Raw genomic sequence first — 22663 nt, 5'->3', positions numbered from 1 at the left:
CCCGTCAGGTTTTTATTACAGTCGTACTGATGTGGAAAAAACTTCTAACGACCGGCTACTAATGCAGCGAATGAGCAGACGAGGGTTTGAGGGAGAGAGGAATGGAAGCTAAATCAAAATCAAAATGTGTGTGTATTTCTGTCAATACAAAAGTGCAGAAGAAGAGGAAGAGGAAGCCAGAGTTTGATGGTCTGTGTATCTCACTGACACACAGACACACGCATGCACGCGCACACACGCACGCACACACACACACACACGCACACGCACACGCACACGCACACACACACACACACACACACACACACACACACACACCTCAAGTGTGCATCTGCACAAATTCTCTCTGAAACACAAACACAAGCTGCTCCTCAGGAAGTCTTTACAAGACCGCCGAGATAACGCCGGCAGCCTGCAGGTTGAATCGTACTCGGAGAAAGTGTGTGCCGTCCCACATGCTGTCTGCAGCCACCGAGCACACACATATTTACTGCTCTCTTGTTCTTGTGCTTTCAAGGGGAGAGTTGTCAACATCTTTCTGCGTTTGTGGAGCATTAAGCAGACTCGAGCTGACCTCTGAGGGCTTTTACTTAAAAATGAACTCAAAATTTACAAATATTCAGAACAAACTGTACAAAACGTTCTGATATTTTCAGGAAGGAACCAACGCGTCCTCGTGGCTGCGTCTGTATGTGCCAACAGTCACAGAGCACCTCCTATTTTAGGATCACTAACACTGTCATATCTTTATTTCTGATTAGTGACAGATAAAAGCAGACATCAGTTCCTCGAGGGCAACTTCTCTCCCTGCATCTCTGAGCTCAGCAGCCTGAGGAGCTTCAGAAACTGATAAATAAGGGAAGAAATAAAAATGCAGTAGACTAAAGCGCCTCATTATACGTGTCAAACACACAGCGGGGTGTCGGGCTCACTTCAAATTAGCTTGAGGCATCTCTTGACAAAACACTCTTCCCGCAAACACAACAGAGGGAGAAAACAGGAAGAAAACACACTCACCCCCCAAAGACGGCAAGTGTTTTGTCAGAAACACGCTGCCAACAGGGTGCAAACGAGACAGGCGTTCTCGGAGCCAGAGGGCTCCATCCGTTCACTGTCTACAGGATTTCTGTTTTCCTCCGTGTGCTTCAGCCGTGTGGAGGCTACTTCCAGCCGCACACACAGTGATGGAGGCTGCGCTTGCAGTGAATGCAACTTAGGTCCGACAATAGGAGCCATTGTTCTTCAGGGTGCTGCACTGCTCTGTCCTCCTCTGACTCCCCCTCCTCTCAGAGCAGGCCCGGGGGTGAAAATGAGGCTGAAAAGGAGACATCTGCAGCCTCAGGCTCACACTGACACTGCTGCACACACACACACACACACACACACACACACACACACACACATCCACATCCACACACACACACACACACACACACACACACACACACACACACACACACACACTTGGCAACCCACTTCAATGTATTCAGCCTCCAGCAACTGGGAGAGCCTTTAACCCAACACACACACCTCTCTTCAGCCGTCTCCTCTCAAATGTTTCAATTTCAGCCTCTTTGGCCTGATTTGCATCACGGAACTTGTTCAAAACTATAGTGACTTAAGTCGGCGACTCGTCTGTGAAAATCTGCAGCAGCCTATCGATGCTGAGCTGAGCTCATGTTGGCAGAAAGTTTGAGGAGGAAGTGACAAGAAAAGCAGCTCCAGAGATTCTGCTCAGTGGCTCACAGATGAAGAAGTGGATGATGGTGCAAACTCAAGAGGGACCGTCTCCAAGCTCAGAGGGCCAGAAGAGTAAAAGGCAGGATGTGGTCTCTTGGAACTATTTCCTAAGAAGTGTTCTCCGAACATGGAGAGAAATGCTGGCCGTCATAGAGAGAAGAGGATATGAAATCTTTAAAAAATGGCCGACATTGTCTCTGATGAGACACTGATTGTTTTGTTCAGTTCTACAAATGAAAAGTGCCTCAAATAGTTAATTAACACTGCACACATTAACACACAAAAAGAGTTAAAGCAAGAAGTTTTGTATTATCTTTTTTTTTTTTTATCCTTTGAAGAATATATTTTCTGTGGATGTGGACCAGTATCTGACTCTGTGACCTGACAATGATCTGCATCACACAAAACAGCAGGGAGACATGCTGCTTGTCCTCAGTGTAAAGAAAACACACCACAGCTGCCTGCAGTTGCTCTGATGTTTGAACTCTGTATGAACTTCAGGATGATGTATTTTACTGAAATGCAACTGTTCACCACAAAAAAGTGTCATAAGTACAAATCCTTTTCATTTCCAAGCAGCATACCTCAGGATGTATTATATTGAAGTCAGAAACACACAATAATGACGACAGAAATGTTTAAAGTAGTATTTGAAAGTAGTCAAATTGACTATGAGGATTAAACTGCTGTTTACCCATATTCATCATTAGAATTTAAATTTTCTGACGTGTTTTTCTTGATGTTCCTAATCTCCATAAAACTACAAACTGACTCGACCAGCCGACAGATCTTCTGTTTAACAGACACAAAGCAAAGGCAGAGGTGGATTAAAGAAAAAGAGAACAGGGTCACATGACGTCTTAGAGAGAAAGCTGTCTCGCCTTTCTGCTGTCGGCTGGGAACGAGGATTTAGTGACCCAACATAGTTTTAATGTGGTGAACCAGTTGTAGGTCAAAACTCTGCAGCTCAGCTGAGCCTGTCAGCATCCTGAGTCACACACACACACACACACACACACACACACACACACACACACACACACACACACACACACACACACACACACACACACACACACACACACACAGGTGAATCAAGGGGAGGAATTTAATGACCCATCGAGAAACAACATGACCTTTTGATGATGCCTCCAGAGGACTGAGGCTCCCTGTGTAGATGCAAGGAAGCTCTTTATAGATTATATTACATGAAATGTATAAATCTTATTTAATTAGGGCTCAGTTTGTTTCTCAAAAACAGGCTTTGAATTTGTCTTTGATCTAACTAATAATCAGACGTTATTCATCTCGTGCACAAAGTTGTTTCTCTCTTGATTATGTTAACTCGGACTAATTCTGCTGTGAATTCTGGGTAAATTAGGACTTTTAACTGAAAAACAAGGCTGACCAAATAGCATCATCAAACCACTGAGCTCCCTCCACCATCGACACATCTCTCGGAGGGCCTTCAGTGTGTGCGATGTGTTGGTATTTTGCAACAGACTGGATCCACATGATTTCATAAAAAGCAGCCAAAACGCATCAGTTTTCAAATGAGTGTATGCATGACAAGAAAATCACTTTAAGTTTGTGCGTGCTGGTGGACTGAAACAGGCCTCGTCCTGGATGTCCACTTTCAGCATCATGGCAAACAACCACCACATAACCACCACATCGCTTCCTCACCGCCCAAAATATGGGCTCAGTGCCTGAAGGAAAATAAATGTCCTGAATGACTCCGGCTCCAGGGGCCCAAACCAGGGATTCACACTGAGGGCATGCGCCCCTCTGATATGTGCTAATATCTCTGCTGTAGTGTAGACCTTCAAATATGTTATTATTATTATTATTTTTTTCATACAAAGTGGGATGTAATGTCCACCCTATACTGGAGACAATGCAGAAGTTATCTGTGGTTTAAAAACCGGATTGCTTGACAACTCTGTTGTACAGAGAAACGGTGGGTTTCATCAGAAAGGGTTCGTTGTGCTGTTTACTTTGATATACAGTACGTTGGGACGAGATTTGGACTTCAGTAATTATTTAATCAAGAGTAGTGTGTGTGTGTGTGTGTGTGTGTGTGTGTGTGTGTGTGTGTGTGTGTGTGTGTGTGTGCGTGTGGAGGGGGGGGGGACGCGGTGCTTCAGTGTAACAACAATTAAATTTGATGAAACTTTAAAGCCAGTTTTCTCTGCAATGCTTCGTCGCACAGACGAGGCACTGGCGTTGTTGGAAAGCGCAGACCGTGCAGATTCATACGACGTGTTGCATCTCTATATGATGAAAACGCGCTGCGCAATTCAACTGAGAAGAAGGGGTGGGAATTTGGACTAAATATGCGGCCATCGGGTTAGTGAACCTCGTATGGGACCATCATTTTTCTATTAGCCATACAGAAGAGGAGTAAGACCATTGTAATGAAATGATACAAAATGAATGTGTCATTAAAGGTGGATGTGTTTTCTGGTGTGTTTACGTGCGTGCGCGTGTGTGCGTGTGCGTGTGTGACACTCACATCGAGCAGTGTGTGTAGATGCTGGTCCTGGAAAACACTGTGGAGGAAATCTAAATCCTTTTCACTGCAGTCTGTCAAAGCGTGGATCTCCTCTAAACTGTCCAACACCTGAGACACAGCGCCTGTAAAACACACACACACACACACACACACACGCACACGCACACGCACACGGACACACACACCAGAGGTGAATACCTCTACGACTGATTAAATTAAAACCACTAATAGAGACGACTTTTTGTTGTCAGAAGGGCTTTACAGTAAACACCTACAGCTGATAAGGACAACACAGACAACAAACAGATACCTACGTTCTGCTGCTAGCAGTCCTAGCAGGAGGGGAGCATTCATAGAAACACACAGACAGAAAAACACATTGACAGTTTGCAAATGAGCAGAGATCAATATAGAAAGAGCAAGAAGTAAGAAGTCACAAGAGTAAAGTATAATTAATATTACAAACAGAAGGATTTGTCAGTGTTTTCAGTCTCATGCGGGTACTGAACACCGAATGCAAAACACACAGAGATACACTCTTCCTAAAGTGCAGCATCTGTTAACCTGCAAAATGAGTTAATCAGAGGGTCCCTGTGCGTTCACGCTGCCTTTATTGTACATCTAGGAGCGGCCGCACAGAGGAAGCGCAACCCCAGAGAAAAGGGAAGGAAATCTGGGGCAGGATGTGTGTTATACATGAAAAGGCTCGAAAGGAAAGTATTTGAGCGAACCTGAGGAGGTGGGGTCTTCGGAGAAGTCGTGCATCTCCTCCGGGGGGTCTCCGTAGAAGGAGTTGAACTTGTGACTGGACACTGCGGCCAGCACGGCCCCCTGAAACAACACATCCTGACATGACGTCTCTCTTCGTCGAACACACAGAGGTGCTGTCATGACAACAAGCCTTATGTGTTGCAAAATGTTCATAATGCACGTGAGCAGGCTGCGGTAGATGTATGTGAGCAGAACCTTGAGCTTCCTCCTGGAGTTGAACTTCCTCAGCTGCTCCACGGTCTCCGGCAGGTGGATTTTGTAGGCGTACCGGTCCCTCTCCTGAGAAACCCAACACACAGCAGAACATTACTTATACAAGCACAGGCTGACGCAACAGATTTTACACTGAGGATTCTGTTTCTAGTCACGAGGAGAGCGATCACAATGCGAAAATAATGAGATACTCTGCGTTCACAACCGCACACTTCATTTTACTTTTAGTACCTACTGCAGCTACTCTTACGAAGTATCTACTGTTGCATGTAGTATGCATACAATTGGGACGTACTACTTCATCATCGAAATGTGGCTTGAACTTTGACCCTCTTGGTCATGTCTGTCGCGGACGTTTAAAGTGAAAAGAAAAAGGATGCGATTTGGAACGAGTACAGTTCGTTTTAACGCCTCTTCTTCTTTCCTTAATAGGCGGAGCTTCAGCGCCACCGACTCTCTCGGCGGCTCAGAGGATTGCGGGTCAGAACAGCCAAAGTGGCATGCTGCTTCAGCTGGACGCTGGTAACACTAGTTGACATGTCTAAATGTTATCGAATCTTTGAAAGCATCTGTAACAGCCGTAACCGCAGCGAGGTAACCTGGGATGCCCTTTAAAACCCGATGATTCGAAAGACGTGTCGCGAGGCTCCCAGACGCGCTTCAAGTGTCTCAGCTGAACTGTCAAGAAATCTTTTTTAAGCACCACTCCATCACTGTCCACAGACGCCGCCACAATAAAAGCCTCTGCTAACAACACACCGCGCTGCGCCGGCGCGCCCTGTCACTGCCTCCCTGTGAGAAGAGCTGTGCCGCCCAAGTGACTGATCGCTGCGTGACAGCTCCAGGCGACGTCGTATTACTATTCTACTCTTGTGCCAAACACGCTAAAAGTTTCCCAAAAGTGGAAACTTTGGATAAACATCTATGCATGCTTTCCATTTTCCAGAGCAGAAAAACAGGGTTAGATATTTGGAGATTTTTGCCTTGTTGCAGCAGGCGTGAGATGACAATCAAACAGTAGCGTGCTGTTTATTGTTTCAGTGTGTGACAGAGCTGAAATCACTTCTAAAGGCGACAACTTTGATTTGATTTGATGTTTACATTTTAATAACCACCAACACGAAGGCAGTACCTTGAGCCAGGGGTGGTTGAGAGCCTCGTAGACGGTGATCCTCTCAGCGGGGTCCAGCATCAGCATGCGCCTCACCAGATCCTTAGCGCTCTCTGAGATCTGGCTCCACTGGCGGGGATTCATCTACACATTAAAAAAAGGAGATTTCAAGAATTAGATTAATTATATAGCCGTTAGACCAAAAACAAATAAATACATTTCCACAGATTCAGTGACGAGTGGCCAAACCATAGAGTGTATATAAAAGTGGACGTAGCTTCGGGATCTGAACAAGGAGGATGATGCAGAAGTGCCTTGAGCCAAATTTAGTTATTTCAGTTTTGCTGGATAAACTCACTCTTTCTTATTAGTTTTCTGGTGGTCCATCTGAAAATAATTCCATTTTAATTAGAAAATAAAGCTGTGTTTTTGAGGGCCTGTCTCTTTGATTGACAGGTCTGTATTGCAGTCATGTTACAGATATCTGTGGGCGGGATGTAGTATCGCCGGGTTTCCAATCAGATGGAGTCAGAGCCACCGCTCGCTGCCCCCCAGCTCTCTAAATACGCTCACTTCTGGCTCCAAAGCGCTCCGAACTAGCAAGATGGCGCCGGACAACATCCGAACTAAAGGCTTCATAACGGCAGTTCACAAACCAACGGATGACGTCACAACTTGAATCATGATTTCAGTTTATTAGAGCTCCGGTCTTTGATGTACTTTTGCCCATCACTGCTCTTGGTAATAATATTGCCGTAGTCACCAGGTCATTTCCTGGTGCCTGGTGGGTCAAAAATGTGCAGAATTATTTAAACCACTTTATTTGTAAAAAAACAAGTATCAAAAATATCTGTTGAATTCTGTCGAGCAGCTTAATGGGAGACGATTAAAATCCAGCGAGAGGGTGTGTTTACTTCATATATGAACCCATTTATATGTTTTTTTTCTCCGTGCCGGTTCTTTGACTAAAGCCCTGACCTTGTATTTGCCCTTGCAGATGGCTTCGAACAGACGCTCCTTGGTGCCGTAGAAAGGGAGACAGCCGGAGAGGAGGATGAAGAGGATGACTCCGCAGCCCCACACGTCCACAGGCTTACCGTACGGCTCTCTCTTCACCACCTCCGGGGCCATAAAGTGAGGAGTTCCTACCCGACCTAGGCTCACAAACACAGACAGAGAGGAAGTCAGGCAACAGTGAAGTAAAGATGGGGTACATGTGAACATCTGAAAGGGTGCACACTCAGACTTCCCTATTGGTTTCTCATTCATTTAAATTTCTTTGCTCTTTGAACAAGAAAAAGGAAACAACATATTTTACTTCCCCCTCTGAAACAGCACTCTCATATCCATCTAGTCCTAATTATGGTAACAGGCACTTGTGTTGTATGAGTTTCGCTGATTGTTTCTTACTCTGAACTTAAGGTCAAACGAAAAAGGAAACAAAGTTATTTTTTTCCTACTTCATGATGAAAGTTACACTTTTTCATGTCCAGGTCAAAACGGAAACTTTAAGTTCCAGCTTTTAATGTGCAAAGTTCTCAATTGTGCTCCTCTGGTTATAATGTATAATCGCTACCAGTAATTTGATTGGCTAAGTATCTGTGTGTGGGCACAGAAAACCGCTTAGGTTTTAAAAGATACACACAAGAACATGAACCAGCTGAGGAGGCAGGAGTTCCTCATCCTCCTTAAACTGTCTCTCAGATTTGAAGGTGTGCAAGAACATTCATCATTGAACAAATAATTCCAACCAAGAAATCTGATTGGTCAACTGGACATTTGGAACGTGCTCAGTTCAGCACGACAGCATATCGTGCTCATCACTAGAAAATATCACTCCGTCATCGCAATAAATTTAGATTGAAGCAGAATATTTAATATTAATATTAATTAATATTTAATTGAATTTTGGAAATGATTACATTCATCTTTTTTTTTCAAAGAAATGTTACTTTTGGATTTTACAATCCTCTGGAAAACTGTTAGCTTGTTGGGTTTGGATCATATCAGCTAAACAATAGTGTCCGTGGATTTATTTTTTCAGCAGATATCTTAGTTAAAACAAGACTGAGCGAGCTAAGCTGTTTTGTGTTTCTATGTTCTGTATTTATTCAGTTTGAGAAATCCAACGATGTCTAGAAAGTATTAAAACGGACAAGATCTCGTCTCTGTTGCTAGGTGGTTGCTAAGGGTCGGCCTACTGGACGGAGTAGCAAACTTTGCGTACATTACATCAGAGTCTATTGATGCAACTGATTGTTTTCCAGTTATTAGTCATAACCCATGTATTCCCATGGAAATGGATATCACACTAAAAAAAAGTTTTATAATTTCAGAGTGAATTGCCCCACAATATGAATACATTTTGATGACATGTTTTATTTAGTTGTTGTTTAATCACAATGTTACACAAGAGGGTATGTTTTAACGTTAATCATTGGCACGACAGTCATGCGGTCAGGACCGAGGCGCTGGCTTCCCTCAAGTTAAAGCACACCCTCTTGTGTAATATTGCTTAATTGTTTCCATATCTGACTCGTAAAAGACAAACAGCAAACTCAAGCTGCTTCATGTAATGTGGGACAAACATGTGACTGAATGTGCCGGCGCTGCAGGTGACTCAGAAGACGCTGAAATAAACTCCACAAACATTAACGTGTCGAGTTAATGAGTGTAGACTAGATGGCCTAACTAGCGTACTCTCTCTGAGTGAAATACGAACCTAACAGCGTTGTGGGTTCTCCGAAATGTTGCACATTGTAAAGAGACAGAAAACCTAAACCACGAGAAACTGGGGAAAAGACAGTGTCGATTTTTGTAGGATATAGAATGTGACAGCTGACGGGTCATCTCCTAACGAAGACGTGTTCATCAACCACTGAGAAGGAAAACTCAAAGCTGAAGCTCCGTTCTGTCTGGATTTATTTCTCTTTATTTTTCTGTCGTGAGCTTTGTGTGTTATGTTCTTTTTGTTAAATAAAGATTTAATTTGCTCAAACCCAGCTGGTATTGAGCAGTGCTGAATCCTCAAAAGAGGACAACACTTTATTTAAATGGTTACTTTATGAAATGTAATGCATGAATGAACAAGTGCAAGCCCATATTCCTTTACATTTTGGCAAACTGGTACTGTTAAAGTAAACCAGATTAGCTGTTAGTACTTCCTGTTTACAATGTACCCATAGCTGCACAGACAACTATCATTTCCGGGCAGATTTATATCCATTAAATTACAAATACTTTTCTCAGGAAGTGCAAGTAAAACTGAATTATATCAACATGTGTTTTGGATTTTGTTCCTGCTGCAGGTTTATTACAGACCAAAACCTGTAATTTATCAGATGATGAAATGGTGACCGGGATAATGAGAGTAAAATTATGGAGCAGTCACATTGAAACAATCTGTCACAAAACGGTTTTACCATGTTTATTTTTCTAAAATCTGCACAGTAGTATCAAACAGAAGATTTCAACTTTAGTTTGACGTCAATGTCAGTTCGTGTGTTTCAGATGGGAGCGTTGGTGGGTGCTGTGCTGTTTACTGTACCTCCTGCCACCAGTCCAGACTCCCCCAGCTGGATCGCCACACCGAACCCCCCCAGCTTGACGGGAGCCGAGTTCTCTTTGGAGGCCAGCAGCACGCAGTGAGGCTGAGAACGGCAGAGCAGAGGGGAGAAGAGAGGCTCGTGATCTCACGGTGGTCTTTCTGCTAATTAAAGAGCGACACCCTCCTATAAATAACTACAATCACATGTGCAAGACACACCCAAAACAATCAGCCAAGCACGACCACACACAAAGAACCAGGAGTGTAGCAGCATCATAGAAGTGATGGAGACTGTGAAGTACGATGTCAGTTTGATTTAGCAACTCTAGCAATTTCATGGAGCGTAGTCGGTTTTCTTCCTATCTGTCTCTACTTGACATAACAGAACCACAAACACAGATAAAACAGTAATTGCTCAAGTAGAAATGAATCAAAATGCAAATGAAATCACTTGTGGATGGATCCTCACGTTATCCTGAAGGCTGGATGGATATTTACCTCCTAGCGATCAGCTAACTCAACCAGGACTTTTTACTGCAGGAGATTCTTTCACACTCTCTCCACTTCCTCTGTCTCCATTTGAGCTCGTCTCCTGCACAACATCTATGGTCCTATGTAGTTTCTCACAAGACGTATATGTGTGGTTACGTGTGTGGTTACGTGTGCACGTATGTGTGTTTAACAGCTGACAAACTCAGTTTTACTGGAAATTCTGCTGCGGACGCCGAAAGTAAACAACAGCCGTGCATGTCGGTTTAAAACTGCAGTTCAGTCTGAATTTATACGGTTTGAACATTTTATGACCGAGTCATCCAGCCCGCTGTATATTCTCCTCTTATGGCTGAATAAAAAGTGTATGAGTGGGTATTAAAACACCACTTTAACGTCTTCACTGAGGAGAAGCTTTAGTTTCCACACTGACTGCTTGTGTAAATGTGATTTTGTGCTCTGATCTCACAATGAAGATTCCACTCACCCCGTGTCTACATATTTAGCTCAAGTGTTTGCTATCTCGGGTGGTAATATAAACCTGGCCTTGCTTCACTCCCAGGGCTGTGATTTAATTACTATGAGGACATACAGTGGTAATTTAGGAACTTTTTTCTTCCACAGTTGGCTCCACTGACCAGATTCCATCCTTGTTATAATCAGAGCCCAAAGCTGAAAGCATAATGTAAATATATATCCATGTGGAGCGATGCTCTGTGCTCCCTCGTGTGTGTAATCAGAAGGTCTGCGCTAAGCCCTGCCCTGTCGTCTCTCTGTGTCTCAGTCCCACTTCCGTACGGTGGTTACAGGCGAACGAGGGTGGGTGTCACCACAGTTTGACGTTATCTTCGTACAACATCACCAAATTTTGCACTTCAGCGTTACTCTGCCAACTTTCAGCAGCAGCAGCGGCAGCCGGGGAGGGCTGCAGAGACGACGGACAGCGAGGGGACAAAAGAAAGACTACGCAGTGTCATTCTCACTGGAAATCATCATATCTGGTCACTGACAGATAATTCATAATGAGAGGATCTTCAGGGAAGCAAATATTGGATCATTTTTCCCACAGATTCAACTCGAAGGAAGTTGCTGGAGTAACTCAGAGGATAATAAAAGGACAGAAATCATAAGTAAGCTATTATTCTGTGTGTGTGTGTGTGTGTGTGTGTGTGTGTGTGTGTGTGTGTCTCTCTGTGTGTGTGTGTGTGTGTCTCTGTGTGTGTGTGTGTGTGTGTGTGTGTGTGTGTGTGTGTGTGTGATTGGGGATTTGTCCTTTCCTTCCACACATGCACAAATAAACAGGAGCGCATGCTATTTTAGAGCTTCGATGAAATGCCTCTTTAGCAAGTTCCTCTTTGAGAAGTGAGCAGCACATTTGAGCTTTCTACGCTGTGTGCACGACGGGCTGTGAGCTGTGAGCAAAGTAAGTAGCTTCCTTCTCCTTTTGCTGCTACTTCAGTTACTGATCTATAGATACAAATGCCTTGCAGTGAACAGACGGAGCCGAGTGTGTTACAAAACTATAAATACTGGAAAAATCATGAGTGCTGTGCCTCTCCAAACATGCATAAATGATATCACACAAAGTAGAGATCTAGAAGCATCATTAGTGCTGTTCTTTCTTTCTGGCGCTTTTCTACTTTCTGTGAGTCAGCTGATCTCATACATGATTATGAAGGGAAGGATTAATGCCGCTTTAAGTCATAAGGCTGGACCTCAGCCATCACGCAGACCTCAACACTTTCCCAAGAGAACCAAAAACTCAAAACCTTCCAGCTGTGCGTTTCTCATCTGTTTGCAGGACCGAGGACCACAGAAACGCCCATGGCAGAGAGCAGCTCCACCACAGCCAGCTGTCACACTCCACTCCTCAACCTGACCACCGACTCCCAGCCCACGTGTGTGGATTACAATGCGCTGCAGGTCCCGCTGGCGGTGCTCTACTCCATCATCTTCGTCCTGGGTCTGGCCGGGAACCTGGTGGCTCTGTGGGTGTTCTTCTGCGTGCACTCCAAGAAGAACTCCGTGCGGGTTTTTCTCATTAATGTGGCGTTTGCAGACCTGCTGCTGGTGGTGTGTCTGCCGTTCAGGATACTTTATCACAGCCGGGGGAACATCTGGACTCTGGACCCCACCTTGTGCAGGTTAGTGGGCCACCTCTTCTACATGAACATGTACATCAGCATCACTCTGCTGGGCTTGATCAGCGTGGATCGCTACATGAAGCTGCACCGCAGTGCCGGGATGCAGTACCGATTGCGCTCCACCAGGTGGAGCACCGCCCTCTGCACTGTCGTCTGGATCGTGGCCTCCGCTTTGACTGTAGTGCTCCTGATGTCAAAGAATCACTCACAGCTGGACAGGTTGGTATGATCATCTTTAATTTAATTCAGTCTCACTGCTTTGGTGGATTCGACCTGACAAAACCTGTTTGCCGTTTCCAGGTGTTTTCACTACAAGCTGCTCCACAATGCAAAGTGGAAAGCCTACATCAATATCTTTGTGCTGGTTGGCTTCTGGCTTGTATTCGTCTCCCTCATGGTGTCCTACGGGATGATCGCCTTCAAGCTCCTGAGGACGTCCCAGGAGAAGCCGGATCTCCCCAATGCTGCCCGCTACACCCGAACTGCCAGGAAGTCCTTCTTCGTCCTCTTCCTCTTCACTGTCTGTTTCGTCCCGTATCACATGGTCCGAGTGTTCTACATAAAGACCCAGATCACGGACACATCGTGTTTCTGGAGGGGCGTGGCTGACCAAGCCAATGAGGTGGCTTTGCTATTTTCTGCCCTGAACAGCAGCCTGGATCCCATTTTGTACTTCCTGTTGTCCTCGACGGTGAGGAAGGAGGTGCTGCGCCTGGTGAGCGCCGTATTTTGTGTGCGAGACGTTGCAGGAACCAGCGGGAGCAGCTCCACTGTTGAGCTGGAAGGCAGGAACAGGACGACTGACAGCCCAGCATCAGCTTAATCGTCGGTTTGAGGGAGAGCGCAGCTTCTAAATGCAGTGTAGCTGGACTGTAAACGTACTGCGAGGCAGGAGAAGCTCCATCTTGTCTAACGTCAACATGACAGCCGTCACTCTGCAGAGGAAGCCGAGCGCTGCTCTCCTCAGATTTAGACGCTCTCACCCGAGCTGACGGAGGCTCAAACTTCCTCCCCACCTTTGCGCACAGCCCCTGTATGGCTTCATGCTTTAACAACATACTGCAGGGTCTGGTAAATGTATATTTCTTTGCAAAACTGGGTCCCACTGATGCTGCAGACATCATTTTCAATCAAGTCTGCTCAGGAGCTCAACAAGTGGGCGAGAGAGGAGCAGCCAACAAAATACTGCAGTTGTGAACCCGGACAAGTCTTCAGACACACAAAGTAATAATGTAGTATTATCGTGATGTGAATGCAGCCCACATATGAGGCAGTTCACACCAACCCGGGGACGGTGAAGTGCAGTGGATGGGAAGCTTTTGGTGGACACAATTAGTGTTAAAGTAGTGAAATGTGGACTAAAATTTCAAACATAAAAAAACCCCCAATTACTTATATACTTAATACTTATAGAAATTGACCACAGTGTCCTACAGTGTCACCAAAACACAAAAAAACGGTCATTATAACTGCAGAAAACACACACGCAATAACACTTGTGAAGAGGCCGGAGCACTGACGGACTTTGTTTCTGTACCAGGTTGCTTCCTCCCTGCAGAGGCATGTGGACTCACTAGAGTTTTTTCTTGACAAATGACTGAATCACTTCTGGAGAAAACCCTCAAGTTGATTGGGGACTTTTTGTCCACTGAAGTTGTGTTCATATTCTCCACAGTAATAATAATGTGTTGCAACCGGCGATGTCAACACAGCCGCAACCAGCCACACCATCACAGACCCTGGTCTTCCCCTCTTCCTTTATTGACTCTAATCTGCCGTCAAGTACCGCTGAGATTAAAACCAGTGATTCAGTGACCTCAGGACAGCCAGAGTGCCACATTTCACTAAGAAAACAGGAAAGTGAGGGTGAGAAGATGGCAGCGACATCTAAGCCTGAACTTTCACGGCAAATAATGAAAGCGATCGCAAGCTTACAGAGAAGCCCGAGGACTTTTTACTGAGATGAAAGAAAGCAGCTTTACTGATTAAATCACACTCTCTGCACACGTCACAGCTCTTTCATATGTAAAAGTATTTTGTCCTGTGTCTGGACTTTGTTCTGTATCTCGATGTCATTTTAGTAGTTTCTTTAAAAGTATATCACGGTGGACTGAGTCAGGATTTTTTTAATAAATGAGGATTTGAATTGGTCCATGTGTTAATCGATGTAGAACATACAGAATAATGAGAGGAAAGACAGAAATGTGAAAACACACACAACACGGTCTCTTCTCAGGTTGAGCAGCAGCGCCACCCCAAGGCAGAATACATCCACACAGTGTTACTGAATGTCCACTGAACGAGCACAAAACTAGTTCCAACCTCAGAGTAGAAAAGAAGAGGGGACTAGAGTCAAGTACGAAGAGAGAGCTGAACATTTCCTGTATGGGGAAATGATTTTTTAAAAACCTACACAGCAAACTTCTGGGGTGGAATATCCTGGACTTGAATAAAAGAGAGTGACAGTTTGATTTTGGGAGTTTATTTTCTAAAGTAGACTACAGTTTGTGTTCAGGGAGACTCTCTGGCAGAGGGATATTTTAGTGTTCACTCACTTGGTGTTGATAAGCTTGATTCAACACTACTGTTTGCTGTGCAGCTTTGTTTCCTTATTAGAATTCCCCAGCATGCTTTCTTAATTATTTCTTTGTAACTTTTAAGAATAAAGCAACCAAATTAAATATAAGTGGAACATTTCAATGAGGACATAATGATACATGAAATGGGGCTATGATTCAAAACCACAAGTGTGCAAGATAGGAACATGATATTATATACCTAAGACAGGCTAATTTATGAATGCAGCATTTTTTGTTACACATATTTGATCAATATAAATTTGTGACGACTGTTATGTTCTATCTAAAGCCTTTATAGTGTAATTTAATGATAACTCCATAAGTGTCAAATAATAAATACTTTTAAGTGTTGACTGTTAACATCGTAAAAGAGTTCACGTTAAAAAAAACTCAAGGTAAAAGTTAAAATAAATGTTTGACCAGCCACTAAATTTAACTGAAAGATCAACTCCTAGAATAGTTACATTCGTTCTGCTTAGAGAGTGTAACCGCCTCACGTTTCTCTTCTCGAGCTTTGTGTAATTAAGGACACTGAAACAACAAGTCATTTCTCAGAGCTGTTTACCGTGAAGATGTCGCTCGATAAGCAGGAGGAAGCTGCATAGAAACGTTGTGTTGAGGTGGGTGTTAACACTGTTTTCACCTTCGTCTGTGAGTGTTTGATGTGAGGGACTGTTGACCTCATCAGAGCTCCTGTCCTGGTACGTATATACTACACACACAAACTCATCTGTGCACCTGATTTACTAAGCTCTCAGATAACGGGCACTAAATTGCGTGTTCCTTCCAAATGTTTGCACTTTTTTTTTTTGCACCCATTTTGCGGGTGATTTATTAAGAGTAATTGCGTCATTGAAATCAGGTACAGATCGCTGCATTTAAATGAGGTGTTTGCGTGTGTTAAAGTGATTCCAGCAATGGAAAACAGAGCAACCGCAAAAGGAAAAGGAAATCTGATCCCATTGAAATTAAGAAATAGAAATATAACAAGAACAAAATGCTATATAGGAGATTATCAGCGAGAAAGTCAATACTGTGGAGAAAACAAAAAGACGAAAAAAAGGTTTAATAATAAAACGTCTGCAAATCGGATGAGATCCTCTAACAAACAGCGATCAGCAGGTCCAGATCTTTCTGTGATGAGCAGGTAACTTTTCATTCAGTGGGAACCTTATGAAGCTACCTGTGAATTCTGCGGGACACATTCAGGACCTGTGACAGCACACCTGAATAACGGGACTGGGTGGACGTCCGAGCAGCGATAAACAGAGGCGGGAAAATGCTGAGTCGGAAGAAGTTTTTTAATTGCTGGTATTTCGTGGCTCCTCCTCATTGTTGGCTGTCAATCATCCTTCGGTTCCTTCAATAACTCAGAAATGTCATCTCTGGACAAACAATATGTCTGATTCATTTCTGCCTCCACGGGTGTAAAACCACGTTCTCATCTATTCTTTGGTTTCCTGCGTCTCCTTCTCACCACAATAAGAGCAGCCGACTCTCCAGATGTTCACATCTGATTAATACGTTACTTTCAGTCGTACTAAAATAAACAACAATCACTTCTCCTATTTCTACTTTCAGGTTTAATAAATATCGTTGCGGGTGCTAACTGTATGTATTTGCATGTTTCCCTCTCAGTATTTTGCACCTTTGTTTTTAGTATGTTTTAGACATTTTTTTGCAGGTGGTGTGAAGTTTGCACGTGATTTTACACACGTAAACCTTTAGTGAATCAGACCCTGTGTGTCATGATGCTGACTTTGCATACTTATTTTAATGTTACATTTGATCATTCCATCATTGAAATTTTGGTCTAATCTGAAAATAGTCAATATTTCTTAAATCTGGAAGACGTGCAGGGGCAGTGTTGATGCTCCTTATGATGCTCATGCTCTACATGGAGATCTAGTTGATACAGAACAGCATTATGAGTACATGAGAATGAAGCCTGACAAGAAGATCCACCTCCAAAACTCATGTTGAGCATCTTGCTCAAAAATTCACAAATGTAACTGAACACTAAACCAGAGCATGTTTCTCATTCAAAAACATAGTCGTGAGCATATTTTCTGCGCTGGAATATGGAGACTAGAGTTACAATCATAAGTTGATTCATCAATTAGTTGAAAATGAATGCCAAACTATATTGATAATTGATGTATAGTCTAAGCCACCCGTCTGGCCTCCTGCCTCCTCAGATGGACTCCAGCAGCCTTTTACTTCCTCTCATTACCTTTGTTCAGTAATGTTTCTCACGTGACCTGCCTTTGTTTACATATGTGTTCTTCTTGCGTCTCCATGACGCCAGGTGTGTGCATGTGGAATACGAGGACGGATCAATGAGTTGTGTTGTGCGTGAACGGTGCACAGCGCCGTGACGTGTAACCTTCGTGAGTGAGTACTATGTTTCATCGCTCGATCAAAATCAGCAGCTTTATTACACATGCTTTGTTGAGCAGCGGTCCGGGTACACCGGTGATGTTGAGCAGAGAGCGCACATCAAAGTTTGTGAGAAACCAGAATGCAAAGGCTCCAGAGTTCAGGTCAACACTGAATGTTTTTCCTCTGAGCTGCAGACCTGACACGTGTTTTTTAATTTTGGACAGTGACGTACGCGAATTTCACTCAAAAAAACCTCTGCGGGCTCATTGCTTCATTGCCGCCGGCTTCCTAAAACATTTTAAGTGTCTCCGTTGCCGATTTCCAGAGTTTGACGTAAAATTCGATGTCGCCCTCGGGTCACCAGCGCTCACGGATACACGTGTAACTCGGGTGCTGATTTTGATCAAGCGATGAAATTTGTAACACTTACTCATCAGAGTTCCTCCTTCTTCCTGCTTCAGCTGCTGTGCATCGTTCGGGCGCAACTAGAGCAGTCTCAGAAGGTTTTTATACGCCCTCGTGCACGCTTTGACGTGATACTAAACCGACACCTGAACCTTCATTTCGGCCTGATCATCAAAGCTGCCTTGATATTTATTTATAATATGATATTTTGAGCTAATAACCAGGACACCATATCACAGCAGAGATTAGCTCTTTTAAAGTTCCCCTTCTCGACTCTGAGCTGAGCTGTGATCTTAAGAAATCTTAATGTCAATAAGATTTTGTGTGGAAAAAAAAGCTGAACTTCCTTGTGTGTTTTGACAGATCAAATGGAAGCGACGCGGTACACAGTTCCTCAGAGCAACACCTCCTTCTCCTCCTCTGACTTCTCCCTCTGCCCCACCGCTGCTACGCTCTTCTTCCTCCCCTCCATCTACACACTCCTCTTCCTCACCGCTCTCCCGGGCAACATGCTGTCTCTGTGGGTGTTTCTGCGCTGCATCTCCACCGTCTCCCCGACCCACATCTACCTGTCCCACCTGAGCATCTCCAACATGTTGCTGTCGCTCACCACGCCCTTCCTCGCAGCCTACTACGCCCGCGGCTCCGTCTGGACTCTGAACAGCGTCCTGTGCCAGGTGGTCCTGCACGGCATCACCCCGGTACTCCACATTAACATCTACATAAGCCTCATGATCCTCACTTGCGTGGCCCTCAGCCGCTTCGCCGCCCTCATCCAGAACACCCACGCCTCCAGGCCTCACGCCTGCACCACCCTGCTGCCTCACGCCTTCTTCACTCGCCTCACAAGGGTCTCCTTCGCCCACAATGTGTCTGCCACGCTGTGGGTGGTGTCGGTAGGGTGCATCGTGCCAGGGACAATTTACTACTCGGTGCACGAGGCCACGGGCAGCCCCACTGCTGCGGCCGGAGAGGGTGGAGAAGCTGCGACGGGAGGATGTGGGAAGGTGTGCTACAGCCCAGCGGTGGAGCTGGGAGGCAGTCTGTCCACGGCTCTCAAGGTGCCTGTTATAACACTGTTCTTTGCGTTCTACCTTTTGGTGCTGCTGGCCTACATGACGGTGCTGAGGCATCTCAGACGCTCTCGTCGCCACTCACCCGCCAGCGCCTCCCAGAGCCTGCCGCGTCGGGTGCTCCGAAACATTGTGGTCATCCAGGTAACTATGAGTCTTCTTACACTTTCTAGTACTGCCATTCAAATAGAAATCGATTTCAGAAAGCCCGTCTCGGCCATATTTCCCTCAGTTTTCCAGAACAGTGTTTTTTAACCAACTCCACGCAGGTTGTTCTTTCAGTTTGTCTGCTGCCGTACCACATATTCAAACCCATCTTCATCTCTGTGGTCCACGATCAGCTCCGCCTGGCATCCTCCCCTGGCCCCGACATCTGCAGCTACTGCCACCCACTCTCCATCTTCATCGAGGTGACTAAACTTCACCTTAATTACAGATAAATTGTGCCGTACGACTTCATGCATCTCCGGTAGATCGCATAATGAGTTACTTTCTCTCTTTCTCTAGTTGAAGAACTGCCTGTTACTTCTCACTGCGCTGAGAGGCTCGACCGACCCCATGATGTACTTCCTGTTAGACAGGACCTTTCGCCATCAAACCCTCAGACTTTTGAGGTGTTACCAGAAAAAACCCAGGAGACAACCAGTGTTTGGGTCAACTACAGGAAGTGCAAGTCCGAGGGCTGATCAGTTGGGGGAGGGGACTGTGGCTTTAAGTCAGGAAACGGTTTTGTAGCTCACACATTTCTTCATTTGACCTATAAAACGTATAATATCAGAAGTGGGTACAGTGGCCAAGCAGTGTTTTCAAGTTAAAGTACTGTAACAAGTACTCACAGAACGACTTATTTATGGTCAGTTTATGGGAAATATCATCATCATCATCATCATCATCATCATCATCATCATCATCATCATCTCCCGATTAAATAATCTGTTACATTTATACCATTTACAGAAATATTGTACGACACCAATAAATAAAAACTATTGTTTTAATTACATTCTTTTACATTTCGGTGTCTCATGTCTCAGTAAAGGTGCATACAGTATGTTGTCCAATATGAATACTTTTGTGTGTGTTTTTTAAGTTATTTCTGATTTTTTTTCATTCCCAGAGAAGATCACCGCTTCAGTGCACTTTATCGTCATTTTGGGCGGTAAAGTTTATCGTTGGAGTGTAAAATATCCTTACTCCATTAAATATGTTTGTTACATGTATACGATAAACAACTTTAGGTTGATATATCAATTTACTCCATAATATCATCATCAAACCACAAAAAAATCCAGTATTTGTCAAGCTAACCGTCAGTAAACCTTGATTGTTCTTGTTTAGAAGTCCACATCGGTTTCTCCAATATGTGGTTGAAACATTACAACAGTCATTACCACCGTAAAAAAAAAAGAATAACTTTTTCTTTTTCTGCAGGCATATTCTATACTTCTGTCTTTCATCAGGTTACATGAATGATGATTAGTTAAAACCAGCTACACAGATATTTATATTACAACACAAGGCAGGATTGGAAGCAGATTTAAAGCATGAAACTGTGTAGGTTTATAATTAACAGCCTGGTATCAAAGTGTGTAATACACCCATCGGTCCACTAGAGGATAGCGTGTCAGTGTCATGTTTTGCCTCGAGTAGACTTGAAAAGTACATGTATGTATGACCTGGGTCAAAGAGGGGAGCGTGTGACACACTCCCCTCTATATTTCGTTACATCACCTCCGTCACGGAGGTGACGTAACGAAATATCGACGTCCAATCCCAGTGAAGGAGGGTCGGGACAAACACGGTTAACTACCGATAGCGGTTACTAATTGGTCCAACCTGCAGAGTGGCTGTGCAAACACTTATACAGGCCGAGTACCCAGACTGTTATTCACAGCGAAGAAAACTGAAGCTGTGAACATCTGTAACTGCAACCGTGTCACATTAAACCAAAACTATGTTCACATAGATCGCCAGCTAAACCTAAGGCACCTTAATTTCACATCTATGCGCTGAAATGGTATAAACAAGTGTCTTTGGTGTAATACCAGGTTGCCATTAAACTGGTTAACAGTGAGAGAGGCTGTACTGACCTCAGACCAGCGTTCATGACGGGCACTCGCTGCACTCTGGAATATTTAGCTGCTTGTGCTGTTTAAAAGCCAAACAGTGGAAAAAATTTTAACAAAGTAAAATTAATGATGTTGTGCTAAAAATCAATTTAAGTAGAAATAACAAAGTAAGTGCTACATGAACATACTCCAGTAAGAAAAACACACTCCAGTGAAGGAGTAAATGACCCTCCTCTGGTAGGTGTCCTGGAATCCTGTTAAAATGCATTCTGCCCTGTCAGACTCTAGTTTTAGTAGTTGTGACGCATACTATGGGGAAAAAATATGATGTCATTTTTAAATAGACACAGGCGTCTTTGTAGAGCATCCCTCATGTGCGACAACAGGTTTTAAATATTTGATATCTATGTGTCCTGAATCTTGTTCAGTAATTGTGTGTAAATTATAGATGAGGGATTACCCAGTGTTGTTTGTGCTGAAGGTGTGTGGGAGCGTATTGGGAGGTTTGAAGAAGACAATGTTCTGTGAAGTGTGGCCCCGGCAGATGTGTGTCTCCCTCTAGGGCCCTGGGCGGCTTTTCAGACTGAAGCAGACAGCACAGAGAATCAGATCCCCACCAGTGGGCCTGAAAGAATACTGACTATTCCTGGGTGGTGTAACTGTGTAAAGATATGACTTTCAACAACGTTAAAACTATATGCTTCATTAAACAGACAACTGTGGGAACAGACAGGAAGTCCGGCTGAGGAAGATGAGGAGCACTGGTGGGAGTGAAGGTGCACTGTGTGGGACTCCATTCAGATTTGGACCACTTTCATACAGCGTCCGAAATCAGACAAAGGTCAGAATTTTGGTTCAGTCTGAACTATCATCGTAATTCCTACAACTTGTTCTGAGATGACTCCTGACAACACGGAGCACATAGAAGCTATAACCTTTATGAGTAAGTATTCAATGTTTCATTGCTTGATTAAAAGCAGCTTTTGTGAGTGGTCGTCCGGGTGCGGCTGTGATTTTCAGAATGGAAATGACCAGCGGGCTTCCATCAAATTGTGTTCTGGAAATCGTCAACAAAGATCCTGAAAATGCCACAGAAAGCCTACGGCACTGAAGCAAGAAGCCCGGGGAGGTGTTTTGAGTGACATTCACGTTTCAGAGAGGGAACGTCACTATCCAAAACCGAAAACAGCTGCATCAGGCCAGGTGAACAACCAGGTTGGTTTTCTTTGACAATTGGAAGGTTGTTTACCTTGAATTCATCGGCCACAAGTCTCAGGACTTTCTGAACCACTATCGTAGACCAGCAGCACATCTCCAAACAGAAGCAGCAGCCATTGCTCCACAAAAAGCCACGAGGGATAGTTTGCATTGTTTGAAGTGGGGTAGTATGAGACATTTATCCATAGTCAGAGTCCTTCCTGCAGCAGATGAGCGGAGGTACGACTCCAATTTGGAGGCCTAACTATAAAATTCAATATCAGTTGAAGCATGCGTTGTACTTAGAACATTTTCACGTCGACAGCTTCCTGTCAAACAGCCCTTTCTGACAGGAACTAAAGCTGTTATATCGCTCCCGCAACAAAAACCTTTCACCTTGCAGAACAGTGGAGTTGGTGCTCTACTGC

The 22663-nt window shown here is 44.2% G+C and overlaps 3 protein-coding genes across 3 annotated transcripts in view; 2 read left to right on the top strand and 1 right to left on the bottom strand.

The window, feature by feature from the left end:
* caska (calcium/calmodulin-dependent serine protein kinase a) overlaps positions 1–22663 on the bottom strand; it is a 140277-nt gene that overhangs the window by 36220 nt on the left and 81394 nt on the right. Inside the window, 7 exon segments of the mRNA XM_069155115.1 lie at positions 4256–4377; positions 4570–4587; positions 4987–5086; positions 5222–5305; positions 6372–6494; positions 7329–7504; positions 9898–10000. Coding sequence (XP_069011216.1) covers positions 4256–4377; positions 4570–4587; positions 4987–5086; positions 5222–5305; positions 6372–6494; positions 7329–7504; positions 9898–10000 — 726 coding nt within the window.
* On the top strand, positions 11211–15285 carry LOC138200788 (probable G-protein coupled receptor 34). Its single transcript, XM_069153674.1, has 3 exons — positions 11211–11516; positions 12188–12749; positions 12831–15285. The coding sequence occupies exons 2-3, from the start codon at positions 12211–12213 to the stop codon at positions 13351–13353; spliced, it is 1062 nt and encodes a 353-aa protein (XP_069009775.1). The 5' UTR covers positions 11211–11516; positions 12188–12210; the 3' UTR covers positions 13354–15285.
* On the top strand, positions 18259–19934 carry LOC138200787 (probable G-protein coupled receptor 82). The gene is made up of 3 exons (XM_069153672.1): positions 18259–19113; positions 19239–19379; positions 19477–19934. Exons 1-3 carry the CDS (start codon positions 18265–18267, stop codon positions 19702–19704), a joined length of 1218 nt encoding a protein of 405 aa, XP_069009773.1. The 5' UTR covers positions 18259–18264; the 3' UTR covers positions 19705–19934.

This window comes from Embiotoca jacksoni, unplaced genomic scaffold (genome assembly GCF_022577435.1).
Source record: "Embiotoca jacksoni isolate LCO1_2020_lvr unplaced genomic scaffold, fEmbJac1.0.p SCAF_2, whole genome shotgun sequence".
In the NCBI taxonomy this organism is placed as follows: Eukaryota; Metazoa; Chordata; class Actinopteri; family Embiotocidae; genus Embiotoca; species Embiotoca jacksoni.
This window is presented reverse-complemented; position numbering and strand designations above follow the sequence as displayed.

Coding starts and splice junctions, on each gene's coding strand:
- LOC138200788 (XM_069153674.1), top strand. CDS start 12,211: ATGGCAGAGAGCAGCTCCACCACAGCCAGCTGTCACACTCCACTCCTC. Junction 12,750..12,830: donor AATCACTCACAGCTGGACAG/GTTGGTATGATC, acceptor TGCCGTTTCCAG/GTGTTTTCACTACAAGCTGC.
- LOC138200787 (XM_069153672.1), top strand. CDS start 18,265: ATGGAAGCGACGCGGTACACAGTTCCTCAGAGCAACACCTCCTTCTCC. Junction 19,114..19,238: donor GAAACATTGTGGTCATCCAG/GTAACTATGAGT, acceptor AACTCCACGCAG/GTTGTTCTTTCAGTTTGTCT. Junction 19,380..19,476: donor CACTCTCCATCTTCATCGAG/GTGACTAAACTT, acceptor CTCTTTCTCTAG/TTGAAGAACTGCCTGTTACT.